Here is an 18,264-nt window from a genome sequence, read left to right on the forward strand (position 1 = left end):
GGACCAAGGCTGATGCATTGTATCAATTCATCGAACAGATTTTCTAAAATGTTTTCATTCAAATCTAGTACATCCTCATTTTTACCACAAAGAATAGCTTTCAAATGATAAATTGTATCAAATAATTGTCCAGCATTTTGCCACACTTAACCAATTCCATCATGTCATCCACCCTACGCCTGCAATCCCCATCCCATGCCATTCACTTCCTCTCATACCATGCCAACCCAACTATTGCATCAACCTATCCTGTTGGGCTCCCCAAACCATGCCAACACCCCTCCCTTCCCCCACCCGGCCATATCAACAACCTTTGGTGTGCACATATGTCAAGCGCTAAAGTCTTTTGCATACCCCACTGCCCTTCACATGCACCAGGCACTACTCATCAATCAAACAAACCCACCAACAAATGTGCCCTTTAAATTGGTCAATCAAAACAGTCTGGACAGACAAACCAAGTATTATTATAGATACTATCACGTCACAAGACTTGATCACGTCTAATTAACTTATCCCAGAAGTCTGTTTCTCTCCCATTTTTATGGTATAAAATATATTACTTTTGGGTTTAATCTTTCTTGGGTGGATTTTCAATATTGCTCATGGTGTAAGTAATTTATTTTCATCCTCCCTCTTCCTCACAAAGTGAATTTAGGAGGAGCAATCTTTTCACCCTGCTCTGCCATTCAAAAAAATCATGGCTGACCTGCTTGCGGTCTGAACTCCACTTTTGTTATCTGCCCCCCATAATGTTCAATCAATCAATCAATCATCTCATCTCCGTCTTAAAGGGTAAACTTCTTGTTCTTAAACTGTGCCCCCCATTCTAGTCTCTCTCAAGTAGAAACATCCTCCCGGTTTCTATCCTATTAAATCCCCTCAGGATAAATAAAAATCACCTATTGTTGTTTAAATAAAATCACCTATTTTTCTAAATGCCAATAAGTATAGGCCCAACCTGTTCATCCATTATTCATGACAAAAGCCCCCCATCCCAGGAATGAATCAAGTGAACCTTCTCTGAACTGCTTCTAATGCAATTTTATCTTTTTTTAAAATAAGACTACCAAAACTGTACACAGTACTCTAGAAGTGTCTCACCAAGATTCTGGACAGCTGCAGTAAAACCTACCAACTTTTACATTCCATTCCTCTTGCAATTAATGCCAATATTTTCCAACCTCGGAATTCTATTTAATTACTGAAACTGCAACAGATGCATCACTGACAAGCGTGTTCCTCTTAAATCTTAATCTTCAGTGACTGATAGACTTAGCAACTCTCAATTTTCAATGTCAGCATCAAAGTGTTTCATAAACATTCACCACAAATACTGTAAGAAAACCAGGGATAAATTCTCTTCTTTGAAATAGTATCATGGGAACTTTTACATCTAGGTGAGAAGGAAGACGAGCTATCAGTTTAACATCTCCTCCAAATGACATCAACTCCGACAGTGTAGCATTCCCTCAATACTGAATTGCAATGTCAGCCTACAATTTCTGCTCAAATCCCTGCAGTCCAACTTGAACCCACAAACAGTGCCACAGAGGCAATGTAAGAAGAGACTACATGAGCTATCTGGTTTAATTTTAATGGGGATACAGGGACAGAAATCTTTGCAAGTGGCAGGACAAGTAGACAAGGCAGTTGTAAAACATTTGGAATCCATGGCTTGATAAATGGAGACATTGAGTGTAAAAGCAATTCATTTATGCTAAACCCTTTGAAACCACTTGTTCAGCAGTCTGAGCATTAATGGAAGGATGTCAAGGCTTTAGAGAGAATGTAAAGGAGAATTAGTAGGGAGGTATCAGGAAGGAGGAACTTCAGTTACGAAGAGAGATAGGAAAAGCTGGGACTGTTCTCCTTAAAACAGAGAAGATTAAGGGAGAAATTGATAGGGATGTACAAAACCATGAATTGCTTTGATGGAGTAAATAAGGAGAAACTGTACCCACTGACAAGGTGGTCAGTAACCAGAGAGCACAGATTTAAACTAACTAGCAATAGAGTCAGAGGCAAGATGCAGAAATATATTACGGAATGTACTACTGAGGGAATGGTGGGAGCGTGGCGATAGGGGATTTTCATAGTAACTTCATTGCAGTGTTAATGTAAGCCTACTTGTGACAATAATAAAGATTATTATTAAGCAAATTCAACGGTAATGTTCAAAAGAAAACTGGATTATGTTCGAAGGGGGAAAATTTGTATGGCTATGGAATAAGGTCAAGGGAATAGGAGTTTTGCATCAGCTTTCTGACACTACATTAATTTACCAACCAATACATCAGATTTAATTTAATGTTATATACTGATTGTATCTGCTTGTATTTAACAAAAATACAGGCTACAAAATGTTGGATATAGTTGTAACATTGAATATAGATTATTTTAAAAGTCAAATTCCAAAGTAATTTGACTCTGAACATTGTTAATTTGCTTATTCTGAAGACACAGAAATGTAATCCCCAAATTAAGATCCATGGTAATGGTTATCAAAAAGGATTAAAAGGCCAGCTTCCTTTTACTTTGTTTCATTTATGCCTCAGGTCTCATCAAAGGAAGGAAACAATGCATTCTTGCATTGCAACGCATTAATACAAGACTAGCGGTTGTTGACCCAGAAAATTGATTAAATTTGATGATTCATGAATTCATACATCTAATTAGTTTAAGCTTCCTGAAGCATGCAGAATCGTTGCACTTAAATATTCATTCTGCTTAATGCAAAGATTATAAATTCAACAGTAAAGATGTTAATAAGGATACAAAACTTGCACTGGTTAATTACTTTGCCAACAATATTGGCAAGGTTCATTAAAAAAAGGACACAAAATAGCAATTTGCAACATTCGACTAGTTGCAAAACTCAACTGATTCACTAATATATTTTAGGAAAAAGAAACTGCTGTTCTTGCTGGCCGATATGGTCTCACGCAAACTGCCCTGAGGTAGCCAAGCAAGTGACTACAAAAAATAACAAGAACAAAACAAGATTGTCGACTCAGTTGCAAACTAAGCATCGAATCAGGAACCAATCTAGACATAGCCGACTTAATCCTGCTAAATCTCCTCCCGAACACCGAGGGATTGTGCCAAAGTTGGGAGAGCAGTGAAGCAACAACCTAACGCACAGTAAACAGAATCATGGCTACTATGGCCCAGACCCCATCAACATCATCCTGGGGAGTCGTGCTCCACCAGTATATTTAGGTGTTGACTTGGTTTTTAAATTGCCTCAACCATTTGAGACATTGCTTTTAACATCTTGAGAACCTGAACTATAAATCGTCCCACTCTTAGATGTAACCTAGCTATTCCTCAAAGCACATGTATTTTCAATTTTCAAACTAAAACCTGGCACCCCACATTTACTTCAATTAAGTTCAATCCACTGCTGTTTTTCCCATGCTCAATATTTTATCAATATCAAATTCCCTTCTAAGTTCTTTGATTCTCAGAATTATTTACATCTCACATGGGGGGGTGGGGTGATTTGGCAAGAGGGGAGTGAGGGAGGTGGGGGAAGAGGAAATAGGGTGACAGAACGGGGAGGCAGGGGTGGTAAGCAGGAGGCAAAAGTGAGCAAGAGGGTGGCGAGGGAGGGGTAGGGACAAAGAGGGTGGCGGGGGACTTCAGGTAGCGGCCATGACCAGCTAGGTCGCATACACGGCATCTCCCGCCGGGATCGGCACTTGAAGGGCGGATGCCGGCGTGGGAAGGGACGCTGGAGAGGTTTCCCCCGGTGCTGTATGGAGGGAACCAGGAGCGGGGCCGTCAAACGAGAAATCGCGGGGAAGGCAGAGCGGGTCCGGGAGGACAAAATGATGGCCGGCGCGGATCGAGAAGCGTGGGCCCAGTGGGCCTGAGAGCAGCAGGACTTTTTGAGGAGCTGCTTCGCAGAACTAAAAACGGAGATGCTGGCCCCTACGAAGGCCTCCATGGAAAAGATGGTGGAGGTTCAGAAGGTACAGGAGAAGGCGATCAAAGAGGTGGAGAGGAAGGTGTCTGAGAACGAGGACGAGATCCTGGGCCTGGCGGTTAGGGTGGAGGCACACGGGACCCTACACAAGAGATGGCAGGAGAGGCTGGACGACCTTGAATATAGGTCTCGGAGTCACAACCTGCGGATCCTGGGCCTCCCTGAAGGTGCGGAGGGGCGGACACGAGCACGTATGTGACTGAAATGCTGGGGATGCTGATGGACGCGAGGGCCTTCCCGCGGCCCTTGGAGCTGGACAGGGCGCATAGGGTCCTCGCCAGGAAGCCGAGGGGGAACGAACCACTGAGGTCGATGGTGATAAAGTTCCACCGCTTTACAGACAGGGAGCGTGTCCTGCGGTGGGCAAAGGAGGGGAGCAGCAAGTGGGAGAACGGCGAGAGCCGCATATACCAGGACTTGGGAGCTGAACTGGCGAGGTGTGCTGGTTTCAAAAGGGGCAAGGCGGTCCTCCACAGCAAAGGGGTGAAGTTCGGGCTCGTGCATCCGGCGAGACTTTGGGTAAGGCACCATTATTTTGATACGCTGGATGAGGCGGGGACATTCATTAGGCATGAAAAGCTGGACTTGAGCTAAGGGGCAGCTGCACGTGGGTGAAACGCGCTGGCGGGGATGTGCAATCGGGGGTTGGCCTGGTGTAAGATTATTGGTAGAATTTAAGTTTGTTTGCTTTCCTTTTCCTGTTTTTTGTTTCAGGGGGCGGGGTGACGCCCGGGTTGTGTTGTCCGGCTCACGGGAAGGACCCGGATGGCACTTACCCTGCGGGGGAGGGGCGGGTTGGGGGGCCCGAAGGAGGAGACAATAGTAAGTTTGGAGATAGAGGCGAGAGCGGCTGGGGTCAGCATGGGTCAGCTGACTTACGGAAGCGCAATGGGGGGGGGGGGGGAAAATCAGTGCTGAGTGGGTGCTTGGCAGGCGGCGGTGGGAGCGGGTGGTTGGGGGGGGGGAGGGGTGCTAGTCTGCTGACTGAAGGTGAGCCAGTTGTTGGGGATAGGTGGAGAGTCGGGCTGGGGGACCTCCGTCGGGAGGACTGGAGCGAGTGGGGGCGCGGGCGCGTGGCTGGCCAAAAAAGGGAGATGGCTAGTTGTCAGGGAGGGGGAGGGGTTGAACCCCCCGTCCAGGCTGATCACGTGGAGTGTCAGGGGCCTGAACAGGCCGGTCAAGAGGTCCCGCGTGTTCTCGCATCTAAAGGGGTTGAAGGCGGACGTGGCTATGCTGCAGGAGACACACTTAAACTTGCTGACCAGGCGAGGTTGAGGAGGGGATGGGTGGGCCAGGTGTTCCACTCGGGGCTAGACTCAAAGACCAGAGGGGTGGCAATTTTGGTGAGTAAACGGGTGGCGTTTGAAGCAGGGAGCATCGTGGCGGACAAGGGGGGTGGTACATAATGGTGAGTGGCAAGTTACAGGGGGCCCAGGTGATGTTGGTGAACGTATATGCCCCGAACTGGGATGATGCGGAATTCATGAGGCGCATGTTGGGTAAAATCCCAGACCTGGAGTCGAGTAACTTGATTATGGGGGGGGGGCGGGGGGGATTACTTTAATACTGTCTTGGATCCAACGTTGGACCGGTCTAAGTCCAGGTCGGGAAAGAGACCGGCAGCGGCCAGGGCCCTGTGGGAGTTCATGGATCAGATGGGAGGTGTGGACCAGTGGAGATTCGCGTGGCCAAGGGCGAAGGAGTTCTCCTTTTTCTCCCACGTCCAAAAAGTCTACTCGCGGATTTACTTTTTTGTGCTGAGCAGGACGTTAATCCCGAGGGTGGAGGAGGTTGAGTATTCAGCCATTGCGGTCTCGGACCATGCCCCGCATTAGGTGGACCTGCGACTGGGGGCGGAGCGGGGCAGTGCCCTCTCTGGAGACGGGATGTGGAGCTGCTGGCGGATGAAGAGGTGTGTGGGTGGATAAGGAGGAGCATTCAGAACTATGTGACAACAAATGACACAGGGGAGGTAACAGTGGCAGCGGTTTGGGAGGCTATGAAGGCGGTCCTCGGGGCGTGGGGGGGAAGAGTTAATCTCTATTAGGTCCCACAGGGAGACGAGGGAGAGGGCGGAGAGGGAGAGGCTGGTGGGAGAGATACTTAGGGTAGACAGGAAGTACGTGGAGGCCCCCCAAGGGGGGGTTGTTAAAGGAGTGCCGGAGATTACAGGCAGAGTTCGATTTGCTGACCACGGGGAAGGCGGAGGAACAACTGAGGAAAGTGAAGGGGGCAGTCTACGAGTGTGGGGAGAAGGCAAGTAGGATGCTGGCGCACCAACTTCGCAGGAGGGAGGCGGCCAGGGAGATCGGGGGAGTGCGGGATAAGGAAGGTAACACGGTGTTGAGCCCAGAGAGGATCAATGAAGTCTTCAAGAAGTTCTATGGGAAGCTGTACGAGGGGAGGGGAAGGGATGAAGCAATTTATGGATCAATTGAGGTTCCCACGGGTGGACGAGGAGTGGGTGGAGGGATTGGGGACCCCGATTGAGTTGGAGGAGGTAGTTAAGGGACTGGCAAGTATGCAGTCGGGCAAGGCCCCGGGTCCGGACGGCTTCCCCGTAGAATTTTATAAGAAGTTCTCGGAGCTACTGAGCCCACTGCTGCAAAGAACCTTTAACGAGGCAAAGGAGAGAGGAACCCTCCCCCCGACGATATCGCAGGCATTGATCTCGCTCATTTTGAAGAAGGAGAAGGATCCGCTCCAGTGTGGGTCCTACAGGCTGATATCGCTCCTGAATGAAGATGCCAAATTGCTGGCAAAAGTTCTGGCCAGCAGAATAGAGGACTGTGTCCTGGGAGTGATTGAGGAGGACCAGACGGGTTTCGTCAAGGGCAGGCAGCTGAACACAAATGTGAGGAGGCTCCTGAATATTATTATGATGCCCTCGGAGGGGCGGGGGGGGGGGAATGCAGAAGTAGGGGCTGCAATAGATGCAGAGAAGGCCTTTGACAGGGTGGAGTGGGAGTATCAGGGGGAAGTGTTAGGTAGGTTTGGATTCGGGGAGGGATTCATAGGGCGGGTCAGGCTACTGTATCAGGCCCCCGTAGCGAGTATGTCCACGAACCGGCTGAGGTCAGAGTATTTCAGGTTGCACCGAGCGACGAGGCAGGGGTGCCCCCTGTCCCCGTTGCTATTTGCCCTGGCAATTGACCCATTGGCCATAGCGCTTAGGACCTCAAGGAGCTGGAGGGGGCACCGAGTTTCCCTCCACGCGGATGACCTGCTGTTGTATATTTCGGACCCGCTAGAGGGGATGGGGGAGGTCATGCGGATACTGGGGGACTTTGGGAGCTACTCGGGGTACAAGTTGAACATGGGGAAAAGTGAGCTGTTTGTAATCCACGCTAGGGGCCAGGAGGAGAGACTGGGGGAGCTCCCGCTCAAGAGAGTGGAGAGGAGCTTTCGATATGTAGGTATACAGGTGGCTAGGAACTGGGATGCCCTACACAGGTTCAACTTATCTCGGCTTGTAGAGCAGATGGAGGGAGACTTTAAAAGGTGGGACATGCTCCCGCTTTCCCTGGCAGGAAGAGTGCAGACTGTGAAGATGACAGTTCTTCCCAGATTTCTGTTCATTTTTCAGTACCTCCCCATTTTCATCCCCAAATCCTTTTTCAAGCGGATGAACAGGATTATCACGGGATTTATGTGGGCAAATAAAACCCCGCTACTATTGGGCGGCTAATGTGGCCATGATTAGGAAGTGGGTTATGGAGGAGGTGTCGGGTGGGGGCGGCTAGAGACGGCGTCATGCAAAGGCACCAGCCTAGGGGCACTAGTAACAGCATCGCTGCCATTCTCGCTGGCACGATACACCACAAGTGGTGACGGCGGCACTGAGGGTCTAGGGTCAGTGGAGGAGGCACAGGAAGGATGAGGGGGCCTCAGTTTGGACCCCGATACGGAATAACCATAGATTTTCTCCGGGCAGGATAGATGGGGGGTTTCAAGGCTGGTATAGGGCAGGCATTAGAGGGATAGGGGACCTGTTTATAGATGGGACTTTCCCCAGCGTGCAGGCGCTGGAGGAGAAGTTTGGCCTGCCCCCGGGAAATGCTTTCACATATCTCCAGGTTCGGGACTTTCTCAAAAAGCAGGTGGGGACATTTCCGCTGTTACCCCCTCGAATGATACAGGACAGGGTAGTATCTGGCGTTTAGGTAGGAGAGGGGAAGGTGTCGGACATATATCAGGAGCTGCAGGAGGCGGAGGAAGCCTCAGTGGAGGAGCTGAAGGGCAAGTGGGAGGAGTAGCTGGGTGAGGAGCAAGATGAGGGTCTGTGGGCTGATGCCCTGGACAGGGTGAATTCGTCCGCATCATGTGCCAGGCTCAGTTTAATTCAGTTTAAGGTGGTGCATCGGGCTCACATGACGGCGGCAAGAATTAGCAAGTTTTTTTGGGTAGAGGCCAGGTGCGCGAGATGTGCAGGAAGTCCAACGAACCATGTCCATATGTTCTGGGCATGCCCGGCACTTAAAGTATTCTGGCAGGGCTTTGCGAGGGCTATGTCCAGGATTTTGGACACGCGGGTGAAGTAGAGTCCAACAATAGCGATATTTGGGGTGTCGGAGGATCCGGGTGTGCAGGAAGCGAAGGAGACCGAGGTGTTGGCCTTTGCCTCCCTGGTAGCCTGGAGACGCATCTTGTTAATGTGGAGGGACTCGAAACCCCCGAGCATGGAGACCTGGGTTAGCAATATGGCGGGGTTCCTCAGCCTGGAGTGAATAAAGATTGCCTTGAGAGGGTCCTTGATGGGGTTCTCCCGGCAGTGGTAACCTTTCCTTGACTTTTTAGGGGAGCAGTAATGTGTCAGCAGCAGCAGTACCCCCGGGCTGGGGGAGGGGGGGGGGGTTGATACTGATATCAGCCAGCTTGTTTTGTTAAATATCTTTCGTTTATTTTGTTATGTAAAAATTCTGGTTGAAAAAAGCTTTAATAAAAACTATTTGTAAAAAAAAAAAGAGGGTGGCTGGGGGGGGGGGCTCGAGACCCGGCAGGCGGCGAGGCGGAAGCAAGAGGGCGGTGACGGAGAAAGGCGTGAGGGCGGCAAGGGGGGGGGGAGAAAGAGGCGTGAGGAATGAGAGGGAGAAAGAGGTGTGAGGGCGGCAAAGGGGGAGAAAGAGTCGAGAGGACGGCGAGGGGGGGGAAGAGGCGAGGGGGAAGAGGCGAGAGGGCGGCAAAGGAGGGGGGAAAGAGGCGAGAGGACGGCAAAGGAGGGGGGAAGGGGCGAGGGGGCGGCGAGGGGGGGGACGAGGCGAGAGGGCAGCGAGGGGGCGGAAGAGGTGAGAGGGCGGCGAGGGTTGGGGGGAAGAGGCGAGAGGGCGGCGAAGGGGGGGGGGAAGGCGAGAGGGCGGCGAAGGGGGGGGGGGAAGAGGTGAGAGGGCAGCAAGGGGGGTTGGGGGGGGGAGAAGGGAGAGGGCGGCGAGACGGGGACGGAGAGGCGAGAGGGCGGCGAGACGGGGACGGAGAGGCGAGACGGCGGCAAGGGGGAGGGGCGGAAAGAGGCGAGGGGGATAGAGGCGAGAGGGTGGCAAAGGGGGAAAGAGGTGAGATGGCGGCGAGGGGGAAGAGGCGACAGAGTGGCAGGGGAGGAAGAGGCCAGAGGCAATTGGCGAGGGGGGGGGGGGGGGGGGGGAGGTTGGAGGAGGCAGAGGCGAGGCAGCTGGGGGGGGGGGGGGGGGGGGAGCAGGCGAGAGGCAGTCGTGGGGCAAGTGGGAGAGAGGCAGTCGGGAAGGCAGCGGGCGAGAGGCAGACGGGGGGAGGGGGGAAGCGGGCGAGAGGCAGTCATAGAATTATAAAATTTACAGTACAGGAGGACATTCGGCCTATCGAATCTGCACCACCTCTTGGACAGAGCACCCCACTTAAGCCCGCACATCCCCGTAGCCCAGTAACCCCACCTAACCGAAGGGCAATTTATTATGGCCAATCCATCTAACCTGCACATCTTTGGACTGTGGGAGGAAACCGGAGCACCCGGAGGAAACCCACGCAGACACGGGGAGAACGTGCAGATTCCGCACAGACAGTGAATCTGCTGGGAATCGAACCTGGGAACCTGGAGCTGTGAAGCAACTGTACTAACCACTGTGCTACAGCTGCCCTTGCAGGAGAAGGAAAAGATTTTGAGGTGGGCCGGAGTCTGTCAGGATTATAGCTGGTAAGGAAAACGGGTCCAGATATACCAGGGCATTGGGCCAAGAGACGGGTGGGGTTCAAAAAGGCCAAGGCGACGCTGAATTGGTGCACGATCTGCTTCAGGGTACTGTACTCAGCCAAAATGTGGGTACCTTTTGAGGGCTGGGATTATTATTTTGTGACGCCGGAGGAAATGAATGATCTCGTCAAGGAACATGGGTTGGGGATGGATGAATGGGGGACATTTGTACCCATCATATACAGTTTCACTTGTTCTCATTTGTTTGAGGAAATTTGGATGTTATATGCTTGGATGTTATGTGCTGTTTGTAACTGGCAGTAGTCACTGTGTCTCTCGAGCCTCTTGGTGCCAGGTGCATATTGTTTAACTTTTGTCTCTTTTTGTACCTTTTGTACAGTTTGTGGTTCGTTATGCTGGTGGCTGTGTTGGTCCTGGGGAGAATTGAGAATGTAACGTATGGGGTTGCTTTGACGTGATTTTCTTTTCATTCTATTGTTATGGGGTTGGGACACTGTGGCGGGGAGAGAAGGGAAGGCAGTGGTGTAGGTTGGGGAAGGGGGGGGGCGGAGAATGGGTGAGTACGGAGGTGTAGGTGGTGCCCTTTGGGCCTCCATGTGGGAGTCGCCACACTAGCAGGCAATGCTAGTGTAGGGGGAGCTGCGGTGGTTAAGCAGCGTGGGGTGGGGAGGGGAGAGGTGTGGCGGAGGAGGGGTGCGACATGGTTGGTGTGGTGGATGGAGATGGGTGTGGACGGAGGGGGCGGCAATCTTAGGTGGGCCCCGTTTAGGGAGGAGAAGGGCGCTGGGTAGAGGCAGAGTTTGGTTGTGAAGGCAGACTTGGTGATCCTAGGCAGAAGCCTCCAGTAAGATTTATGACGTGGAATGTCCTTGGATTGAATGGGCCAGTCAAACGATCCCGGCTGATTGCACACCTGAAAAGGTTAAGGGAAGAAATGATTTTCCTGCAAGAGAGAGACTTGCGGGTGAAGGATTAGATGTGGCTGAGGAAGGGATGGGTGAGGCAAATGTTCATAATCTTATACATCTCAATCATACTCTCCCATCAGTGTCCTCTCTGCTCTAAAGAAAACAATCCAAGCCTATCCAGTCTCTTATAGCTCAGATGCTCCATCCCAGGCAACATCCTGGTGAATCCCCTCTGTATCCTTCAGTGCAACACCTCCTTCCTGTAGTGAGATGGCCAGAACTGCACACAGTACTCCAGTTGTGGCCTAACCAACATTCTGTACAGCTCCAGAGAGGGGTTGATGAGGGGGAGAAAGTGGTGGCGAGGGGGAGGAAGAAAAGCAAAGGGAAAAGGAGGGCCGAGAAAAAACACAAGGAAAGAAAGAGGAGTTGGGGTAGAAGAAAAAAGGAGTTGGGGTAGAGGAAAAAAGGAGTTGGGGTAGAGGAAAAAAAGGAGTTGGGGTAGAGGAAAAAAGGATTTGGGAGTAGAGGATAAAGGATTTGGGGGTAGAGGATAAAGGATTTGGGGGTAGAGTATGAAGGATTTGGGGGTAGAGTATAAAGGATTTGGATTAGAGGATAAAGGAATTAGGGAAGAGGAAAAATGAGTTGAGGGAAGAGGAAAAGGGGTTTGTGGGAAGAGGATGAAGGAGTGGTGAGGATAAAAGAGTGGTGAGGATTAAGGAATGGTGAGGATGAAGGAATGGGGAGGATGAAGGGATGGGGAGGATGAAGGGATGGGGAGGATGAAGGAATGGGGAAGAATTAGGAATGGGGAGGATGAAGGAATGGGGAGGATGAAGGAATGGGGAGGAATTAGGAATGGGGAGGAATTAGGAATGGGGAGGATTTAGGAATGGGGAGGATTTAGGAATGGGGAGGATTTAGGAATGGGGAGGATTAAGGAATGGGGAGGATTAAGGAATGGGGAGGATTAAGGAATGGGGATAAAAAAGAATAAAACAGATTTGTTATGTGGACATTCATATTGTAATAAATGTTTTTGATACATAAACATATCTATACACCTACCTGAACCAGCTGGAGATGAGCTGACACTAAGACTCTGTAAACTTCCATTCCTGAGAAGAGATGGAGATTTCTGCAGACTTGCACTTGCCACACTTCCTGCAGCAGATGTAATAGATGATGATGGTGATGCAGAAGAGAGTGACAGCTGGGAAATGCTATCCTTATTTTTACTTCCTTTTGGTCTGCCAGGTCCATGTTTGTACTTTTTATTTCCCTTTCGTTTTTTCTCTTTTACTGTTGCTTCCTCCATGACTGAAGTTTGAGCTCTTCTGTACCCTGGTACAGCACTTGAAGTCACAGTAGCAACATCAGAGATGTCACAATCTCCACAACCACTCTCCGAGTGTTCCATATTTATTGTTTGGGGAGGTCCGGATGATGTCAGTGGAAGGCCCAGCACAGGACTAGCACTAATCAAAGTTGTTTCTTGGTCAAAAGTTTCTCCCTTAGTTGTCTCTCTGGTTGAGGACTGTTGTGAATGACTGTGACCGTCACTTTTTGTTTCTGGTTCGGTGAATGTTTGAAACTCTTGTGGTGATTGGACTGAACTGCTCGATGATTTTACACTGGTTGGGGTCCCCAATAGACTGCCTGCAACAGAAATATTAGTTAACTGATTAAGTTACATGAGTAAGATGAGTGCAAAAATCAAGAACAGGACTTTGATTTCTTAATCATACCATAAATGAATAGTTCAAGATACTAATGTCATGATTAGCTATACCAATTAGAGCACCATGGCACTCATTCACCTTTTACATCTTTTTTTATAGATCTGTTTAAAATCCTCATGCTTTCTCGAGAAAGCAAGGTGCAGCTTCACAAATAAAGAATTTTCACTTCAGATTTACAGTATTTTTACAAAGTAATAGGAAGTGCACACTTCAAAAGCAGTATTCCTTGGGCAAGCCTCATTAGCGGTTGAGCCAGCTAATAAAGTATCTTTTGCTGACCAATTCAGCAGCTGAATTAAGGAATGGTAGATGCATTTTAATTACTCAGGTATTTCAATAACATTTTAAAAATCTTGTGTTGTGGTATCTGCACCATATATTTAGCCTATGCACGGATTGATAAATCTAAACTGTTAACGGTCAGCTCCCTTTTTGCGACTACGTTTTCCCTGTTACACATTAATTCAACCAAGTCAAAATGGTATCTACTCACTTGAGGAAACTTTTAATATATCAGGGAGTAGTGTCAATTTTAAACTAATGAAGAATTAATTTAGAATTGTTTGGGTCAGTGGAAAGTGATTCAGCAGAGTTTGAAAAATTGTGGATTTTTAAATTGGGGTCAAACAACTCTTTGGGGATTACTAAGTGTTGTAACTACTACAGACACATGAAACAAAGAAATAAACAAAAACTTGCATTTTGCAAGCATGTCACCATGTCTGCACAAAACAGATATTTATAATTTCAAGAACAGTGTCATTATTTGTATGTAGGCAACAACGTCATAGATAGTGCAAAGTTACACAAATAATAAACAAATCAACAGACAGCTAAACAATTTGGGCAGAGCTGTGTTCAAATAGTGTCCTTGAACCATTTCCGGCCAACTAACCAAGTACCTGTGGTTTAAGTTTAACATATTACCGGAGAAAAAATTGCCGCAATTTAACCACTGCATTGCGTTGGGCACGGATCCAAGAGCGCTAGTTAAATAGCAGGAAATTGCAGTCTTCTAACCAGTCCGCTCCCGATGGAGAGTTCCAAATCTCGCCCAAATATGGTGATCACATCATTAACTCTAATCTACATTAATTTCCATCTCATTAGCAAGATTGAAGTTGAATGTAATAGCCTCGAGGGAATTAACCGGCTCCCCAGCTAGAAATCACCCGGTTGTCATTTAGTACACCTTTTTAAAAAGATGAAGTTGCCGCAATGGCTGCTGAGGGAAACAGGTGGTGAGTAGCCATTTTCAGGCATGTAGCTCAAACAGCCCCAGTACCCGGGCTTGGGGGGGTTTGAGCTCAGTCAAGGGCTGAAGCGTTCAAGGTCAGGGGTCACCCTGGGCCGGTGGGGCATGGGATTTGCGTCTGTGAGGCCTTTAAGCCATCTTTAAATATTATGGATACCCATAATATGGGCAACTACGCAGAGGTCCCAGGTTTGATCCTGGCTCTGGCTCACTGTCTGTGTGGAGTTTGCACATTCTCCCAGTGTCTGCGTGGGTTTCACCTCCAGAAAGATGTGCAGGGTAGGTGGATTGGCTACGCTAAATTGCCCCTTAATTGGAAAAATTAATTCAGTACTCAAAAAAACAGGGGCAACTAGAGCTGCTGCCTGTCTGGCTTTCCTACCAAAAACGTGCAGGTCAGAGTCCTGATCTTGGTTATATGCTGACTCCCTTTGGCTGAGAAGCCTCAAACTTCAAAGCTGAAGGCTATTGGTAATCAGGAATTGGCCTCGTTAGTTGTGAGAACACTTCACAGCTCACAGCTCTGTTCAATGTTAGTGTATTTGGTTTTCTTTCAATAACTGCACAGGTGTAGATTTTTGTTTGTACTGATGCTCTGTACTGAAAAGGTGCTTGTGTGTGTATGGCAAGCTACCTTTTCCTTGTCGGTTCTGGTTAATGTGATATATGGACTGCTTTGTAATTTGTTTTCATCTTTTTATATAAAGGTACTGCTGACCGTTTAATAAACAAAATATTCTCAAGTGGCTTCTAGTGGATACAGGTACTATGTCCCAGGCGATGATTATTGCATCGCATTTCAATCAAACTTTGAAGCCTGAACAGTTTGCCTCGACTCCAGAAGCGCCAGCACCAGAGAGGCAGCAGCCAACAATCAAACACTCAAGAGCTGGGCTTCAGCACTGGGCATATTCTCATGACGATAGCGTAAGTGTGTGGACTAGGGGAGGGCAGCTGAGCACAGTCTCCCTAATGTTCCAGGCAGGAGTCTGGGGTCTGGGGGCTCTTAATGTAGCCGGGAGTGAGTGTGCAGAGCGAGGTTCTCCAGGACAACTGGCTCGTTGGATGGCACTCAGAAGGTGGGACACGGAAGAGTGGGGTGGCTTGGGGGATTCAAGGATCCTGAGGTGGAAGCCCTACCTGATCATTGGTCTCTCACCTTTTCCTCTACCTTACAGATATAACATTATGATTATGTTGGTCCTGCAGAGGCCGTCCTCGCAGTGCTGGTGGAAGCTCAGGCGGCCAGACACTGGATAAGGCAGCAGCAGTGTTCCCGCAGGCTGGAGGTGGCACTCCATGTGCAGCGGGCTGCCTCATACCCTGAAGACCCGGTTGCCCATCAGACTGAGGAGGATCCCAGAGAGAAACGCCAACAACAGTCCAATTTGTAAAGGCGTTATTGCTCTTTCGAGGCGATGACAGACAGCATGTGCCGAAGGAGACTTTGTTTCATCAAAGTGAGAGTGCAGCCATGTCCTCTCGATTTGCCACCACATGGTGAAGGACGACACTTGCGCCCGATGACTGTAAAGGTCACTGCAGCACTGAACCTTTGTGCAACCAGTTCATTCCAGGATTCGAGCGGGAACATGTGTGGCTATCACAAGCTACAGTCCACAAGCCCAGGCAGCAGACTATATCAACTTTGTGCTGGATCAAGACCACCAAGATGCCCGAGCTGCAGGATTCTCCGCCATCGCCAGGATGCTCCAGGTCCAGGGGCTAATTGATGGCACGCATGTCACCTTGCGTGTACGGGGGTATCAGGGAGTGCCCTTCATCAATAGGAAGGGGGTTGCACAACCTGAATGTTCAACTCATGTGCATCCACCACCTCCGGATCATACATGTGTGTGCACGCTTCCCAGGTAGTGTGCATGACAGCTATATCCCGGGGCACTCTGAGATCCCCGGCGTCTTCGAGGACTACCCCAAGATGATGGATTTGCTCTTGGAGAATAAGGGGTACCCGCTGAGGTCATGGCTGATGACGGCAGTGTAGAGGCCAGAGTCAGAAGCAGAGACCTGAAATAACAAGGTCCATGTTGCCACCCGTGCTGTCATTGAGCGGTGAATCAGGCTGCTCATAAATGCGGTTCCGATGTCTGGACCGCTCTCATGGCGCACTGCAGTACACTCTTCCACCCCCCCTGCGTCTTCTCCGATCCACCCTCCCAGAGTCCGAGTAACATCACCCCAAGGTGTTGGGCCTGTGTCGGCATCGTCAGTGGTCAATATACAGGGCAGGAGAGTGATGATAACTTACTCAGCAGTAAGCTCTAGTACTCCTCAGTTTATGCCAAAGTCCGTCTCCTGTCTTTCGCTGACAGCGCACTCGCACACATCCTCTGAACGGGGTCTGCAGAGGGGGCATTTGATCTTGGACCACTGTGCCTGTGGGGAGCGGAGTGCAAGAGGTGGCAAGGGAGGCAGACCCTCTGTAAGATTAATGTGACAGAGGCTTCACATGTATCAGATGTAACACGTTTTAGTAGTGAACATTGGACATTTCCATTCCACCGAGTTACAGATAGTGCCCCCCACCAGTGCCCACTGAGTGCAACTCTCTCTTGATCTTACATGGTCTACTGCAACATCTAGATGTCACCCCCATGATTCTAATCAAAGGTGGAGGCAGCCTGCAGCTTTCCATGCACTGTGGCCTTTGATGCCCTTGGCGGACATCCTCTAAAGGGCCTGGAGCGGGAGGGCACCGCCCGACTTGACGGGGTCACTGGCTTTGCCGAACCACTCTGTTCTGCCCGCTGCCCTTGAGATGTGCTGGTGTCAGGAGGGGCAGGGGCGTGGGTTTCGGAAGAACTGGAGACCACTGTTGTCTCTTTGGTGGCAAGGACCTGGGTTGACCGCCAGCGCTTCCTCCTCCCTGACGGGCTCTGGGGATTTCCATGGGATGGAGGGACAGCTCGATTTAGCTCCAGTGGCCTTTGCATCATCTGGCTCTGCCAGTCCTAGCACCTCCCTGTTGTCTACACCATGGTGTTGACGCCCCTCAGTGACTGGGCTACACTATACTGCCCTGGAAATGTTCACCTGCTCCATTCTCCCCATGTCTGCGTGGATTTCATCCCCACAACCAAAATATGTGCAGGTTAGGTGGATTGACACGCTAAATTGTCCCTTAATTGGAAAAAAAATAATAATAATTGGGTACTCTAAATTTATTTTTAAAAAAAGGAAATGTTCACCTGCTTCTGGGACACGTCCATCAGCAACTGGGACATGCTCTGCAGTGCCTTGGAAATGTCTACCAGCGTATGGGACACGTCTCTCAGGTGGGGTGGGGTCTGTTCATGTGTCTATTCAGATAAGTCTTAAAGGTCGCTAACCACCTCACTTGGCAGTGCATTTCAGGCTACCACCACCCTTTGTGTAAAAAAACTTCCCGCGCACATCTCCACTGAACTTATCCCCTCTCACCTTGAACTTGTCATTTCCGCCCTGGGAATAAGCCTCCAACTGTTCACCCTATCTATACCCCTCAATTTTATAAACTTATATCAGGTCGCCCCTCAGCCTCCATCTTTCTAGGGAGAACAATCCCAGTTTATTCAATCTCTCCTCATAGCTAACACCCTCCATACCAGGCAACATTATGGTAAACCTTTTCTGTACTCTCTCCAAAACCTCCACGTCCTTCTGGTAGTGTGGTGACCAGAATTGGACAGTGTGTCTATGCTCCTGATGGTTCTGCCATTTATTTTATAGCTCCCACCTGAATTGGATCTATCAAAATGCAATTGTCCGGGTTAAATTCCATCTGCCATTTCTCTGCCCAGTTTTGCAGCCTATCCATATCCTGCTATATTCTCTGACAATCTTCATCACTATCCACACCACTCCTGCAATCTTAGTATCATCCGCAAACTTGCTAATCAGGCCAGCTACATTTTTTTCCCTCCCAAGTCATTTATGTATAATACATGATGTGGAGATACCGGCATTGGACTGGGGTGGGCACAGTAAGAAGTCTTACAACACCAGGTTACAGTCCAACAGGTGTGTTTGAATCACTAGCTTTCGGAGTGCAGCTCCTTCATCAGGTGAGTGATTTATAACAAACAGCAGAGGTCCCAGTACTGATCCCTGCGGAACACCACTAGTTACAGTCCTCCATCTGGAAAAATACCCTTCCACTGCTACCCTCTGTCTTCTATGGCCAA

General features: G+C 49.4%; 1 protein-coding gene across 24 annotated transcripts in view; it reads right to left on the reverse strand.

Moving 5' to 3' along the window:
- mllt10 (MLLT10 histone lysine methyltransferase DOT1L cofactor) overlaps nucleotides 1-18,264 on the reverse strand; it is a 498,389-nt gene that overhangs the window by 218,121 nt on the left and 262,004 nt on the right. For all 24 annotated transcript variants that reach the window (XM_072508516.1, XM_072508507.1, XM_072508512.1 and 21 more), the window contains one exon: nucleotides 12,152-12,742. In XM_072508516.1, coding sequence (XP_072364617.1) covers nucleotides 12,152-12,742 — 591 coding nt within the window. The remainder of the gene's footprint in view (nucleotides 1-12,151; nucleotides 12,743-18,264) is intronic.

This window comes from Scyliorhinus torazame, chromosome 6, assembly GCF_047496885.1.
Source record: "Scyliorhinus torazame isolate Kashiwa2021f chromosome 6, sScyTor2.1, whole genome shotgun sequence".
NCBI lineage: Eukaryota > Metazoa > Chordata > Chondrichthyes > Carcharhiniformes > Scyliorhinidae > Scyliorhinus > Scyliorhinus torazame.